General features: G+C 43.3%; 1 protein-coding gene across 1 annotated transcript; it reads left to right on the top strand.

Moving 5' to 3' along the window:
* Window positions 1–325: 325 nt before the first annotated feature.
* On the top strand, window positions 326–5,901 carry ubald2 (UBA-like domain containing 2). The gene is given in 4 exon segments (XM_079177019.1): window positions 326–576; window positions 4,508–4,564; window positions 5,544–5,683; window positions 5,685–5,901. Coding segments are annotated over 4 exon segments (525 nt in total). The 5' UTR covers window positions 326–456; the 3' UTR covers window positions 5,893–5,901.
* The last annotated feature ends 10,292 nt before the right edge of the window (window positions 5,902–16,193 follow it).

Below are 16,193 nucleotides of genomic sequence, written 5' to 3'. Positions count from 1 at the left end.
CTCTGAGGAGGTAAAACAATCGCACCAAAGTAAGTTTAAACGCTTCAGCCAATCAGCGCTTCCAGCTCAACATGAGCCAGTTTTATTTTATTAAACGTATAAGTACTAGACATCCTGATCCACACTCCAGACCAGCTGGTGGCGGTAATCGCGCCAAATCATTGTTTGCCAACCGCCAACAAACCTCAAAAAAGAAGAAGAAGAAGAAGAAGCGCTTCCAGCTAGTTTACCGTCTCGCTCTGCAGCCGACCAATCAGAAAGCGCGCTGCTCTTTGTTGTTGGTGACGACATGAAAATATTGTTGTTGCTGCTGCTGCTTCGAGAGGTCTGCGGAGGGAGACGGACAGGGAGGACCGGGGCTTTAACGGGCTCAGAGGCGTCGAATCTTTGCGACCATTTTATTTTATTATTTTATTTTTATTAAAGCAACGCGCGTGTTGCGGAGCAGCAGCGGTCATGTCGGTGAATATGGACGAACTGAGACATCAGGTCATGATCAACCAGTTTGTTTTGACTGCTGGATGCGCCGCGGATCAGGCGAAGCAGCTCCTACAAGCGGCCCACTGGCAGTTTGAGGTGAGGAGGACCGTGTTTATCTTATCTTCACGCTTTATTCTATCCTCTTAGTAGTGTGCGCGAGCTGTCCACACGTTTAGATCGACTCCTCGTGAGTGTTTAAGTCCTGTTTTTACCACCACGCGCTCCTGTAAGCTAACATAAGCTAAGCTAGCAGCACTGAGGACGTGGTGCTCCGTTTTTTTGTTGTTTACATTCTCGACAGGAATCCACCGCGTCATTACCAAGCTAGTTGTTGTTAGCCTAGCTGCTAGCAGCCTCTATAGAGACGTGATGGTCGCTCAAAGCTAGATGTTTGTTTTGGGAGAGGATGTTCTCGGGTTTGTATGGCCCTCGGGGGTCAATGTCATCTTAGAATGACACATTAAACGTATGGACGCCCATTTCTGACAATGTGATGTACAAAAAGTCATTATTTTCAAATATTACGTCATTGTTTTAGGCTACTAGGTCTTTATTTTGAGCTACTAAGTCACTATTATGGTTTACTAAGTCACTATTATGAGCTACTAAGTAACTATTATGAGATACTAAGTAACTTTTATGAGATACTAAGTCACTATTATGAGCTATTAAGTCACTATTGTGAGCTATTAAGTCACTATTATGAGATACTAAGTCACTATTATGAGATACTAAGTAACTATTATGAGATACTAAGTCACTATTATGAGCTATTAAGTCACTATTATGAGCTATTAAGTCACTATTATGAGCTATTAAGTCACTATTATGAGCTATTAAGTCACTATTATGAGCTACTAAGTCACTATTATGAGATACTAAGTCACTATTTTGAGCTACTAAGTCACTATTTTGAGATACTATGTCTTTATTTTGAGATACTAAGTCACTATTGTATCTTTAAAATGATTTACAGGATATTTTTTCTTCCATAGATAGCAGCTTCTATTAAAACACGATGGTCCCTTCTGGGTTATTGTTGAGGAAGCGTATCCTGGTCCTGGTCCGTCCTTTAGATCTCAGCAGGGTTTTTACTCTAATGTCAACATGTTGAAATCACCTCCAGCTCAGTCTGCTGATGTTTAACTCTTAACTTAAAACATTTTAGACTTTAAACCGACGCCCTCACATATGCGGCCTGAACAACTTTTCTTGACTTTAGACGATAAAATGTAGACATTAAAATCTGAAACGTCCTTTAGTCTGTTTGAACTAAAATATATATATATATATATGTATATATTAGTGCTGGGCAAGTTAACGCATTATTATGGAGTTAACGCATTCATTAATTAACGCTGACAATTATTTTATCGTGCGTTAACGCATTTTTATTATTATTATTAAGCGGACATTTGTAACACAAAAAGCGGGCAGCGAGCATGTCAATATCAAAATACATATTGTCGTGTTTTTAAATAAACATATAAGCAAGAGAGAACAAACTGCTCTTAACTGCAACTCTTTATTAGCTTAACTTCCTCATGCTGCGTGCGTTACTGCCACGTTACAGACTACAGGTTCCATGCTTCACCTACATTCCCCTGGGTCCTAAGTCCCTCCATGTACAGCTTCTTATCACCCTCTATGTACCAACGTACATTTACATTTATAATTTTGTAATCGTTGCCCAGCACTAATATATATATATATATATATAGAAATACATAAAATCTCTTCCAGTCTGAACCCTGGGAACACGAACAGCCCCATTCTTTTCTGGTCATTGATGCATCTCGTCAGACCTGATTACACGTTCTCTTCCATTACTCATGATGATAAACTTCAGGTTCGGCTTGTTTGTTCAGATCAAATCTCACAGGATGAAGAACGGATTCCTGTCTGCTAAACACGATCCTGTAATCACATTTATGTCCTTGTCTTATACAACGGAACACTGTGTTTGTTAACTTTTAAAACCTGTGGATTATTTTAGTTTTTGGTAACTTTACAAGATAAAGAGGTCAAATGTGCTTATTTATGGACTGATCATAAACAGTGTTTTTAATCTGTCTATTCTCTGCTTTTGTTCCTTTAATATGAAAGTAAAGGTTAAACTGATTTCACCATTTTAAAATTGAAAGACAAAAGAGATTATCAATTTTAATTAGTTATTTGGTTTCTTAAAATGTTAAAGTGTCTCCTAAAGAAGACGACGTCCTCTAATGTCTCGTTTTGTTCACGGTCACAGAAACCAGAACATACACATTTAAATAATTTTGTATTTCTTCCTAAACTACTTAAACCGATTATCAAAATAGTTTCTGGTTAATTTAATAGTTTATAAACTAAATCGCTGCAGCTGTTCTCCTCAGTTCATGTTCATGTCAGCTGACCTCTGGCTGAAATATTATCTCTGGCCTGTTGAACAGATGGTTCTGCTCCTCAAACCTGCTGAGGAGGAGGAGGAGGAGGAGGAGGAGGAGGAGGAGGAGGAGGAGGAGGAGGAATAGTAAGAAGAGGAATAATAGGAGGAATTGTAGTGGGAGGAATAGGAGGAGAAATAGTAGGAGAAGGAGGAGGTTTAATGTTATACTTGTTTAACTTTACACTCGTCTAACTTTACAACATTTAACTTTACAGTCGTTCAACTTTACAGTCGTCTAACTTTACAACATTTAACTTTACAGTCGTCTAACTTTACACTTGTTTAACTTCAGTTGTTTAACTTTACACTTTCATCACTGAAGACTCTTTAATCTGTTTTGAATGTGAAAACATCCGACACACCGAGGTCAAAGAAGAACTAGCTCTCCACCGTAGTGTTGTTACGTCTCTACCGGGGGAATCAAACCTCCGGCAGAGAGAAACGCTGGTTTTACAGCAGAATGTCCTGAGAACTGACCTGAGATCAGCGTGGACTCAACACAAAAGCAGCAGAGCTCTTTGAGATGTGGGTCACGTTGGACGGCAGACATTCCTGCTGTGCTGCTGCTGTTGTCAAACAACCAGACTGGGGGAGGAGGAAGGGGGGAGGAAGGGGGGAGGAAACCACAGCATTCATTGAAGTGTTGGTGAGAAAAGAGGCCTCCAGTGAAGAGAAGTCACGTGTCAGCGTTTCGTTAAAGACTCCTTCAGTTTTCAGCTTCACCTCCAACGAGAAACTTTAAAAAGACATAAAACCAGGACGAGTAAAGACGACACGTTTCTGTTGAACAACTCGTCTCCTTGTTGGTGCAGAGCGGCGGCCATGACAGCTGCTGTTAATCTTCATGGTGTTTCCTCTTCCAGCAGGGCTGAAGATAATCATTATCATCATTAATAATCTTTATTTGATCAGTTTACTGGTGAAGAGTCCAAGCAGACCTCTTCAGATACAATAACATGTTTACATCGTATCTCACAAAGCAAAGACCGGCTGGTCCTTCTCATCTTTCAGAAGCTGGAAACGTTTGTCAAAGATGAATTAAAGTAGAAGTTGATTATTTTCCTGTGAATCAACAAATCGTTTCTCGTTAATTTAGTAAATATATATTTTATTTTGGCTTTTTTTGTTTTAAAAAGATACCAAAACAATATATTAAATTGTTTACATTTATGTAAGGTAAATAATTTAATCTGCTAATTATTTACTTTGTTGAGAAAGAAGTTTATTGTTTACATTTTTCTGACTTTGATAACTTTTGAAAACTATTCTGTAACTTTATTATTGATAATTTAAGTAAATATGAACTTCTTCTCAAATGTCTGCTGGTTTTCTTTCTCTTCTGATGTTGAACTAAATATCTTTTAACTGTTAAAAAATAAATGATTCATGTTTTATTAATAGTTTATAAATCATCAGTTTGATTATTGAGAGAAAAATTTGCCAAACTTTGTTGTCAGACTTCACCCCCGAGACCATGAGACCACGAGACCACGAGACCAGGTCCTCGTCTCCGAGGTCTGAAAGACGAATGTTTGACTTCTGTACTCGTGGTTGTCGTTGGTTTTTAATTTAAATAAATCATAATGTTTCTCTCTGCAGACGGCTTTGAGCTCCTTCTTCCAGGAGGCCAACATCCCCACACACCACCACCAGATGGTGAGTCCATGACCCCCCAGAACTGGTCTCAGACTCAGTACTGGACCAAGAGAGGGTGTGTGTGTGTGTGTGTGTGTGTGTGTGTGTGTGTGTGTGTGTGTGTGTGTGTGTGTGTGTGTGTGTGTGTGTGTGTGTGTGTGTGTGTGTGTGTGTGGTTAGATGACATCATCTGGCCCGAGGCTCTGATGTCCCAACATGAGCACAGACAAAAGAGTCAGTGTTGCTGAAGTAATACTACTGTGTACTACGGTCCTCAGCAGTAGTACTACTGTATACAGCAGTAGTACTACTGTGTACAGTGTAATGTACTCAGAGAGGCAGACTGAACTCCCTGAGGAGCCGAACAGGAAGCGATGAGTTTGTGTATCAGACGTGTTTATTATTATTAATATCATCAGATTCTGATCAGTTTGATTGATGAAGAAAGTAAATCTAATGAATCATGTTGATCACAAACCAGCAACATGTGAACTTCACTGATCTCATAGAACAGAGTGAAGCATCGCAGAAAACATTCAAAACATAAACTGTGACTGAAATAAAACGGAAATACTCAAATTGCACTAATTTTATTATTATTTACTCACATCACTGATTATTTATCAGAAGTTAGTGTTTAAATATTCTGTAAAAGCACAAACTCAACAATATAGATATGAAGTTGTTGTGTTATGCTGCGTATTTTAAAGGCTGATTACATGTTTTAATCTCATCAACACTTTAATGAGTTCTGAGCCGTTTGTTTTATAAATCTTTATAATAAAACGGTCACAAAAGAGGAAATAATCTGATCAAATAATCAGTAAAACTTTAAAAACCAAATGTTGATCAATCAGTGGAGAAATAATCTCCAGTAGGTTTAATAAATAGAAATTAAATAGAAGCTGAAATGATTCTAAACATGAAAGACGTCGACGTGAGATTTATTTATTTTAGAAACTACTTCCTGTTCATTCTTCTTCTTGTGTCCGTCCCTCAGATGTGCACCCCCAGAAACACTCCGGCCACGCCCCCTAATTTCCCGGACACCATCACCATGTTCTCTAAACTGCGGGCGTCAGACTCCGGAGGCTCCGCCTCCTCTCAGGCGGCGTCCATGGCCTGCTCCCCCCCGGCCCCCCCCCTCCTTCTGGGCCTCCTCCCCCCCGGGTCACCAGCCGGCCTGGCTGCCCCCGTCCTCGCCCACGGGCCACCACATGCACCACCACCACTTCCTCCACCACCACCACCACCACCTGCAGCAGACGCCCATGTGGCCCCCCGGGGGCTCCCAGCCCAGCGGGGCCCCGCAGGCCCCCGTCGTGTCGGCGCTCCACGGCCAGAGATGAGGTGGAGCAGCGAGGGGTGGGGGGGGGGTGGTGGTGTTAGAGGGAGGGGGGGGGGTCATGGGTGGAATGAGAGGAAGTGAAAAAAAGACAGTTTTCCTCTCTGGTTTTTCTAAAGTGAAGACTCAGCAGGAGACTCTTCATCACCGTCTTCATCACCAGATATACAAGCTGAGGAAGAACTGATGATGATGAGCAACACGACTCAGTCTCTGGTCTTCATCATCAGCTCAAACAGACCCAGCAGAGCCATCAATGGTTCTCAAGCTCTTCTTCTCTCGTTCAGAAACCAGCAGATAAACAAACGGGTTTGAGGGTGAGACGGCCTCAGACGGTTTGAGGGTGAGACGTTTGAGGGTGAGACGGTTTGAGGGTGAGACGGGTTTGAGGGTGAGACGGCCTCAGACGGTTTGAGGGTGAGACGTTTGAGGGTGAGACGGTTTGAGGGTGAGACGTTTGAGGGTGAGACGTTTGAGGGTGAGACGTTTGAGGGTGAGACGGTTTGAGGGTGAGACGGCCTCAGGCGGTCTGAGGTGATCATAGAGTTTCATCGTCTCTGAGGCACAAACATTAAACGTGTTTAAAGACTCACCTGGATGAGAAAATATTCTCTCTGCTGCTTATAAACATTTATTATTTTCCTCTGATCCAAACAAAGATGGCTGCCGTCTGTTTTAATCTGAGTGACGTCATAGAGAGGCGGAGTCATGACGTCACTAATCTATAATTCCGACTGAAACGAAGTGAAACTACAACTTCTTCAGTGAGCAGACAGAGAAACTACAGCTCCCATGTCTGTCTGATTAAATAACGATATAAAAGGTAATTAAAGAAATAATTACTCGAGTAATCTGATAAACACGATAAATGTAACATTTATAAAATGTATATCTTTTTATCCAACAAAGTACTTCAACCCTGATTTGTTGTTTAGCTTTTTAAAACATGATATTTCCTGAGTGAACGAGTTCATTCACTAAAGAAGTTACTTTAATAAAGAGTCATTTATTCCATGAATCACTTCATTCATATTCAGGCTTTTGTTGAAGATTCTTTTCGGGTGATGACTCATAAAATATGATATTATATATAAGACATTAAAAAGCTCAACAGAGGCTTTGAATGGAAGATAAGAACATTCAAACGGCTCTATTTGAATATATTCACATTATTTTATAGTTTATATAAATGACATATTTTAGTTTGTTTGCAGCAGACGGAATATCATTTCATCCAGATGTGAATATATAAAGAGTATAAAGTCTAAATATGACCGGTGGGTTTGGTGGAACGGCAATAATTTGATTATTTGAGATGTTTTTTGTTATGAATCTTTTTTTTATTTCCTTATGAAGAGGATTGATTTCCTGTCTGTTGATAATGAGGCAAGTTTTTGTAAATAAAGCCAAAAGACACAGAGACGCACATTTGAATGTGATTTCAAAACGTTCAGAGAGAAGAGCGACGCTTCAGATCCACCAAACAGCTTCAGCTTAAAGTCCCCGTCTCCACAAAGAGGAACTCGTTCTACTTCAGCTCACGTCTTCAGACAATCAACCATTTCCTGTGTCTGAGGTTTCCACTGTGGAGGTGATGTTTGATGTTAGTTTACGTCTCTTTGTTCTGTCTCAGGTTCAGCTGATTAGAATCCATCACGGTGAACAGCGTCCGCACAGAATCACCTTTAAAGGCCGACTGACATGAATAAAGTCCTTATTATTTATTATCTTTATTCATCAAAGGAAACTCAACATATAGTTTATCATGTAAGACGAGTATTTTAAAGACGAAGCCATCAAACGTTTCACAACTTCGACTTTTTAAAGTGACTTCACTGGTTTATGTTTTCATTACTCTGATTACCTCCAGCGGTGTAAAGTAACTAAGTACATTGACTAAAGTACTTTACTTGAGTATTAGTATGTGACATATTGTACTTTTCACTGCACGTTTGTCTCACATTATTTGCAGATAAAGATTTTTCAGATGATGAATCAGAATCAGCTGCAACATCAACAGAAAATAATCCATTTAAAATCAGATTCCTTTGACTTTTGATACGTTGAGTACATTTCTAATACTTAGATATGAATGAATGCAGACTTTGTGTCTCATCCTCACTGAGCTGATGAGGTCAGCGGTAGACGCGGTACGTCGTTCACCGTGGTGGGTCACTTCGCTCCTCACTGGTAGACGCGGTACATTGAAGGAGTCTTGAACAGCAGCGCGGTGACGTCTCCGTGTGAAAGGAGGTTTGGTGTTTTTCGGGGCGTCTTAGGACGAACGTTCAAACCGGCCTGAAGCTTCTCCGGTGAACCGTTCCTCTGGTCCTACCGAGGCTCTTTTATAGAGAACGACTTTATGTTCATTTCCTCTGTTGAACATGTGTATTTATACGTTTAATAAAAAGCCGGTATGATGTAAGATTGTGTTGTTTCATCTCTTTGGTTCTTACTGTCGGAGCCGAGCGTTGCTCCGTTACTTTACATACGGAGGAAGGATGTGGTCAGAGCTGCTGTTTCTCATCAGACGCCGTGTGATCGATGCCGAGCGTCCCGACGTCACACCGCGGCGCTAAAGAGGAAGTTAGTGTGGAGTTACGTTCAATGACTCAAAGAGAGATTCATGAGCTGCAGCTGAGAGGTTGTAAAAGCAGAGTGAAGCGACTCCTGGAGCTTTAAAGAGACACTACTGAAGTAAAAGTACCACTACTTTAATGTACAAATACTCTCGTACAAGTAGAACTCCCTGCATTCAAAATCTTACTCAAGTAAAACCACAATAATGTAGTACTTTTACTGCACGGAGCTGAGAATACTTGTGATAAAGTAGGATTCAACACATTGACCACAAAAAGTCACATCACATAAACCAAATTCTTCAATGACAGGAAGTGATCTGGAGCACTTCAAAGTAAAGCCCCCCCCTTCATCTTTACTCGTCAGCGCGTCCTTCCTGCTCTCGGCCTGATGTTTCTGATAACAGGAAGTCTACCGCTGCTTCCTCCCATGATGCAACACACGGGGTCACGGCCTCCGGCCGCACAGAGCTGACGTTAAACACACGGAGGATGTTTCTCTTCCGACATTTGAATGATTCATACATCAGTAATAAGCATTATTATGAATTACATTAAGTTCTGTATTTACTTCACGAATCCTCCGCTTTGTTTGAAACTTTACCGTGAAGTTTGAAGATGAAACTATATGTTTGTTTTTAAAGATTTACGTCTTCAGTAGCAGCCAATGGGCTCAGAGACAGAGACAGGAAGTCAGACGGTATTAAGAGACGGACCGACACGTCGATAATAACAACAATATAGAGTAACAGACTTATAGTGTAGAAAGGGTTCATACGCTGTAACTACAGGCTTTATTCAAGTGTGTAATACTGGTAGTGAAAAGCTTCATATTATAGTTATTATATTATTATTAACAACAATACTTAAAGTGGCTGATCAATAAAAACATCAATAAAAACATCCCGACTCACAGCACCGGGCTGTTTGACAGGTGATTCATGGAGCAACTCAAATGAATCAAACGACAACAATAAGAGGATGAAAGCAGCTTTACCTTCGGTCTGCACAACTTTACTACACATGACAGAGAGTCGCCCCCTACAGGCCGGGAGGCTCGTCAGCGCGCCGCTCTGAGCCGCTCTCTGCTGCAGCTGAAGGACTGACGGAGCTCTGAGACGTGCAGCCCAGAGCCGACACGGGCCAGTCCCTCCCAGAGCTGCTGGAGGCTGGAAGGAAGAGGACGAGAGGACACATCTATATATATATATATATATATATATATATATATATAAATACACACACAAAGGACAGTACTGCTGTGGACGCCGCGTTAGCTCTGATTGGAGAGTCAGACAATAACACTAAGTAACCGATGGTAACGTCTGTGTTCTGTAAGATGAGTGTTTGTGGAGTCTGGTGTGTATGAAGAGAGCAAAGATAACGGCTTCAGTTCCCCTTCAGACAGCGAGCTAAAGAGGTGAACGTAGTCTAAAGATGAATTGGATTGATTCTCTGAGCCGTGTGAACGGGTCTGACGGTGGACCAGCCTCTGGGGGTCAGGTCTATGTTTCTGGGTTTTCAGTGTTCCCGATTAGAGACTTGAGATGTGAGACGACGTCTACGACCAGATTGTTTCACAAGTAGTCAGTTTATAAGATAAACCACGTCAGACGACAGACAGATTACATTTAGCTCACTTCCTGTTTTCCTTTCACTCACACAACCAAAGACTGAGTAGTACTGACCAACGGGAAACGCTTCTCACAGCAACACCTTCTGTTTATAGAGATCGTATTTAGGAGTCTGAGATACGTCCACAGCAGAACGTTACTTTGCTCCATCTACTGTAGTAGATCCCACGAACACACCTCTAAACATCACTACTGTCCCTTTAAGAGCGAGACAAGAGGCAGACGAAGTAAAACTCTGTGTGACGTCTTTGGTCTGTTGTTTTGAAGAAGCAGCGATGACAGATATCAGAGCACACTGAACGTCTTTATACTGAGAGAGGAAACCCAGAGAGTCACACCTTCACCTGTCTGTGTGTGTGTGTGTGTGTGTGTGTGTGTGTGTGTGTGTGTGTGTGTGTGTGTGTGTCTCACCTGAGCGGCTGCACTGAGCACTCTTGACACTGAGTGGGTGATGAACATCTGGAGAAGCGGCGGGTTTTTGGGGCAGAGAGCACCGGGTCTTGTCTTTAGCTTTGCCTGCAGATATCAGAGGAACGAGGCAACAACATGCGATCAACAACAACAACAACAACAACAACCCAGCGGCTGTATCTCACCTCAACATTTACAGCTCTCAGACAAAATCACTGAGTGACATTTGTTCTCCTCATGAATCAAGTTCAACAGCTTCAGCTCACATAACCCAGAATATGATGGTAATGAAGATGATAAACAACAACAATAGAAAACAACTTCAGAACGTAGAACACAGTTACCGTCTTTGGTAGAGATTGTAGGTAGTTTAGTTTCTGTATTTCTGGCAGGTTTGATCAGGCGACCCTTGTAAATATGCCCGTCCAGTCCGATGATGTCAACCTCGTCCGACTAACACACACACACACACACACACACACACACACACACACACACACACACACACACACACACACACACACACACACACACACACACACACACACACACACACACACACACACACACACACACACGGTTAGCAGACAGCAGCCAGCTGATAACATCTGATTGATAAATTCTCTTCTCTTCAGAACCAGAACCAGGTCTGAGAGGCATTATGTGTGTAGAACGATAAAAGAATATGTCGCTGTTCTTGCTCTGATGTACATTTGACATGAGAATAAGAAGGAGGATGAACGCTGTCCCACCTGGTCCACCTCCACCTGGCTGTGGTGCTTCACGGTCTTCAGGCCGGTGCGTCTCTGATTGGTCGAGGTGAGCGTGTGACTCCCTCCACAGCTCCGAGCCTCATCGATCCGCTCGCTGCTCGGTCAGAGACACAAGTTAAGACGTGAGGAGACTCTAGAGTCTGATAGCAGCAGTAGATTTATAGATGTGCATGAAAGCTGTTACTCTGCATTTAAATCTTATTGTGTGAATCTGGAGAAAGAGTCACACAATAACACAAACCTCTCCTCCCCGTCTCTCCTCTCTCCTCCCTGTCCTCCTGCCCTCCCTCCCTGTCCCCTCTCCTCCCTGTCCTCTCCTCTGTCCTCCTGGCCTCCCTCCCTGTCCTCCCTCCTCTCTCCTCCCTACCCTGTGTGGCTCTGGCTCTGGATCAGGTTTTACCCGGCGGTGGTGCAGCTGCCGGTCCTGTCCCCGTGTCTCGGCGTCCCCTGCATGCTGTCTATCTGGCTGCACGTCACGGCGTGGCTCCTCTGGAGCTGCTCCCGTCTCCTGACTGCGGCCTCGTAGTTGAGGCGGTTGTTTCCTGGTTTCAGGCTGAGACGGAAGACCAGCTTACTACGGATCAGGTACTGAGACACTACCAGATACTGTGTGAAGGATCAGACTATGTATGTGGGTTCTACGTTGAAGGTTCGCCTTCATGAAACGTCCACAGACACAATGTTTAAGTGAATCACTTTGAGCCTCTGCTGCCCCCTGCTGGTGACCGGAGGACTCACCTCCTGTAGTGCTGTCTGAACTGCTCCAGAGCGTACACGGTGAACGGCCTGATGGACTTGTGTGAGGGGAATACAGAAGACGGCAGCTTCAGATGTCTTTTATCACCACAAACACACGAGAGCACATAAGAGACACTTTAAGGTATAACATTAAGAAAGACACTAGAAATATGAACAGCAAACATGTTTATCTGTGGACACAGTATGGTAACGTATGAACTCACTGTCCGGGGGAGTGCATGACTACAGGTCGGTCACAGGAGAGGCAGTGAAATCTGTCCACCAGCTGTCTGCAAATACAACACAAAGAAACAGACTTTAGTGTCCCATCAACATGCTGAGAGCTTTGGTTTCGGTGGTAAATGATATTAAAGTAAACCTGCAGGAATATTTCTATTAAAGTTCTACTTCAATGAAACACTTCAGACGCCAGAGATTTACGTTACTGTAAATTCAACCTGTAAAGATTAGTGGTTACTAAATATAAAAGCTAATGTTGAGAGTAAAGAGTGAAAAGAGATTTATATATAAACAGTATATAGAAATGCTGCAACCTGATGAAGTCAATCACTAGTTTGAAACTAGCTGGTAGTTACTGAAAGCTTAGGACTGAACACACACACACACACACACACACACACACACACACACACACACACACACACACACACACACACACACACACACACACACACACACACACACACACACACACACACACACACACACACACACACACACACACACAGCTCTTACTTCCTGATCCCAGCAGCGTCCTCGTGCTCTAGAGCTCCCTGACCAGCCTGCAGCTTCTTGTGGATGTTCTTCCATCGTTCCTCCAGCTGCTCCTTCACAGAGTCCAACTCCATCCTGCTCAACTGCAGCGACATCACAAGTGTTGACCTGAGGTTCTCAGGTGAGCCCAGGTCAAACCTCCACACCTGTGACCGGACGCCTGGATGCGACTCACCTTACACTCCATCTCGGTGGAGAGTTGCTCCACCACGTTGTTCCAGTTCTGCTCCTGATCCGTCACTTTGCTCAGCAGCTCGTGGAACATGACGTTGAGCTGCTCGGTCACAGAGTCAAACTGCAGACGGCTCACTTTGCTCTCCAGAGCACTTTTCTCTGCTTTCTTCAGGTGTGGAGAGACAACAGGAAGTGAGACAACAGGAAGTGAGACAACAGGAAGAGAGACAACAGGAAGAGACAACAGGAAGTGAGACAACAGGAAGAGACAACAGGAAGTGAGACAACAGGAAGAGATACAACAGGAAGAGACAACAGGAAGTGAGACAACAGGAAGAGACAACAGGAAGAGATACAACAGGAAGAGAGACAACAGGAAGTGAGACAACAGGAAGAGACAACAGGAAGAGATACAACAGGAAGAGAGACAACAGGAAGTGAGACAACAGGAAGAGATACAACAGGAAGAGACAACAGGAAGTGAGACAATAGGAAGAGACAACAGGAAGAGAGACAACAGGAAGTGAGACAACAGGAAGAGAGACAACAGGAAGAGATACTACAGGAAGAGAGACAACAGGAAGTGAGACAACAGGAAGTGAGACAACAGGAAGTAAGACAACAGGAAGTAAGACAACAGGAAGTAAGACAACAGGAAGAGACAACAGAAAGTAAGACAACAGGAAGTAAGACAACAGGAAGTAGGACAACAAGAAGTGAGACAACAGGAAGTAGGACAACAACAAGTAAGACAACAGGAAGTAAGTTTAGGAAAAGCAGGATGAAGACACGGCCTCCTTCATCTCGCCTGCAGCCTCTTGGTGTGTGTGTGTGTGTGTGTCAAAGTCACCTTCTAACTTGCCCTCTGGCCTCTTTTAGTGAGTTACTTACGATTTCACTCTCGACCATCTGCTTGTCGGCCTTCTTCTCCTCCAGCTTCTCCGTCATCTTGAAGAGCTCCTGTGGAAACAACAGTAATATGACGCAATAATTAACAGAGAATGGTGAGTTCAGTTAAGTTAGACTAATTGTGCTTCTCTCTTCGTTTTAACGGGTCAAAGCCCTAAAAGACTGAGAATCAACCATATTCTGTCATGAGTTGATGATAAACTGCACAATAACTAGAGTTTGTGCATATTTTCAGAATCGATGACATTATCACAACAAACCGTTACAGGTATGATTACACTGTCCTTGGGTTTGTTCGTAGTTTGTTTCCTGTTTTATTTTGATAGTCACGCTCCACATGTCTTGTTTGACTTCCTGCCTGTTTTCTCTCTCCTGTGTTTAGTTCATTAGTTGCTTGTGTGTTTAGTCTGTCCTCTGTGTTTGTTCTTTGTGTTTTTAAAACTCGTCTTTGGCTCATTCAACCTGTCTGGTGTCCGGCATCTTCTTTGAACTGATTTGTGTCGGTCAGTTCAAAGTGTTGGACATTTTGAGTCCTGAAGGAACAAAACCTATGAAAGAAAACACAGAGATGACGGTTTGTTCACCTCTATGTGGCTTTGTTTCTGTCTGCTGTCGTCACTCAGACTTCTGGTGGTTTCATGCAGCTTCTCACACTCGCCCTGAATCTCCAGGATCGCCTTCTGCACAATGTTCATCAGCTCCACGTTCTGAGACACACACACACGACACACAGTAGTTAAATTGGTGCTACATGACCAGAGAAAACAGAAAGAGGGCTGTGGTAGAAAACCTCCAACACCCAGAATGCACTGGGCTCAGTGCGGCCTCCTCCTCTTCTATACGTCACAACCCCTCCATGCTGTATTCTGGCTCATATAAGAAGCACCGCATGTTCAATTCCAGCATTACACTTTTAAAATCAGGCGGCATACAGAAGCTGTGGAGCAGCTCCACCGCAAACACCATCCGGTTAACTTTTGGTGGCAAAATGAGCACAAAGCAGCTCTGGAGGCCCCCCCCCCCCCCCCCCCCCACAGTCAGACCTGATGGGGGTCCACAGTCCTCAGAGGTTAACCTGTCTGCTTCTAGCTCAGCCTCAAACAGAAGTATTAGATCAAGTGTAATGACTTCTGCAGTCATCAAGGTCCCGTCTGGTTCTACTGCACATGTTAAGTAGTAGTATAAAGTAGTATAAAGACTTTAATGTCTCCAGAGGGAGCTGTGGGATAAATGTCCTCAAGTGATGTCACTTGAGTCGGCGTCGCTGAAGACTACAAGTTTGAAAAGTAAAAAAATAAATCTGGAGGTTTGGAGGCCTCTGTAGCTGCAGGCTACATTAGCCGCTACTAGCATAACACGCCACAATCCACCACACAAACTGTCTGTGGCCAAGTTGCATTGTGGGTAATGTAGGCGCCAGGTTTTGAAAAGGAAGGAGAACGTGTGGAATAAAAGAATAGACGACATCTCTGGTTCTGCTGCTCCACAGTGAGTCTGATACTGAACCAGTGAAATACTCCTGCAGAGAAAGATGTTCTCAGGCAATGCATGCTGGGATACCAGCCTGAAGAGGATGAACAGGACTGTTAAAATGCTAGAGCTAGCAGTGGTGAGATACTCTAAACTCCAGCTTGCCTCCAGGTCCGGCGGCCCTGCTGGGCGTCCAGTCTGCTGCTGCAGGAGGCCGCTCACTGTGTCCTGCAGCTGCTCGTAGTGCTGGAACAGCAGGCTGAGCTTCCGGCCCGTGTTCTCTCTGCTCTGCGCTTTGCTCTGGCCGCCGGCGCTCTCGTCCTGCCCGGCCTCGGACAGCTGAGAGGTCAGGGACTGCATCGTGTCCTCCAACGTGCCGCTCAGGTCGTCCAGCTGAGGTCAGAGGGCAGAGAGCTCAGATTAGACGGATACATGTCGAGCTCATGAACAGCTGGACGTGGTTTACTCTGTTCTATACATGCTGATTCAGGGCATGATGCTGCATCACATGTATGAACGTAAAGTAACAGCAGCTGCTGTTGAGACATAAAGATAAAAACATAAAGTTCTTCTAATAAGTGTTCTAATGTTGTGTTCACGCATTTTTCACATTTACGTACTTCAGAACAAACTGAAGTTTGGAACATTTATGGATGAATCCTGAAATACAACTCGGCTTCTGGTACTTTAACATCAAAGTTCAATTCATTTGAATAAAATGATGTTTTATTTCCTGTTCTAAAATATTAAACCTGAAATAACAGTTGTTTGTCCACAGGAACGAGCTGTTTTCAGGGTGACATCTGGTGAATACGTGTCTCT

This window comes from Pholis gunnellus, assembly GCF_910591455.1.
Source record: "Pholis gunnellus genome assembly, chromosome: 17".
Classification (NCBI taxonomy): domain Eukaryota; kingdom Metazoa; phylum Chordata; class Actinopteri; order Perciformes; family Pholidae; genus Pholis; species Pholis gunnellus.
The sequence above is the reverse complement of the archived record's forward strand: the minus strand, read 5'-3'. Positions and strand labels throughout refer to the sequence as shown.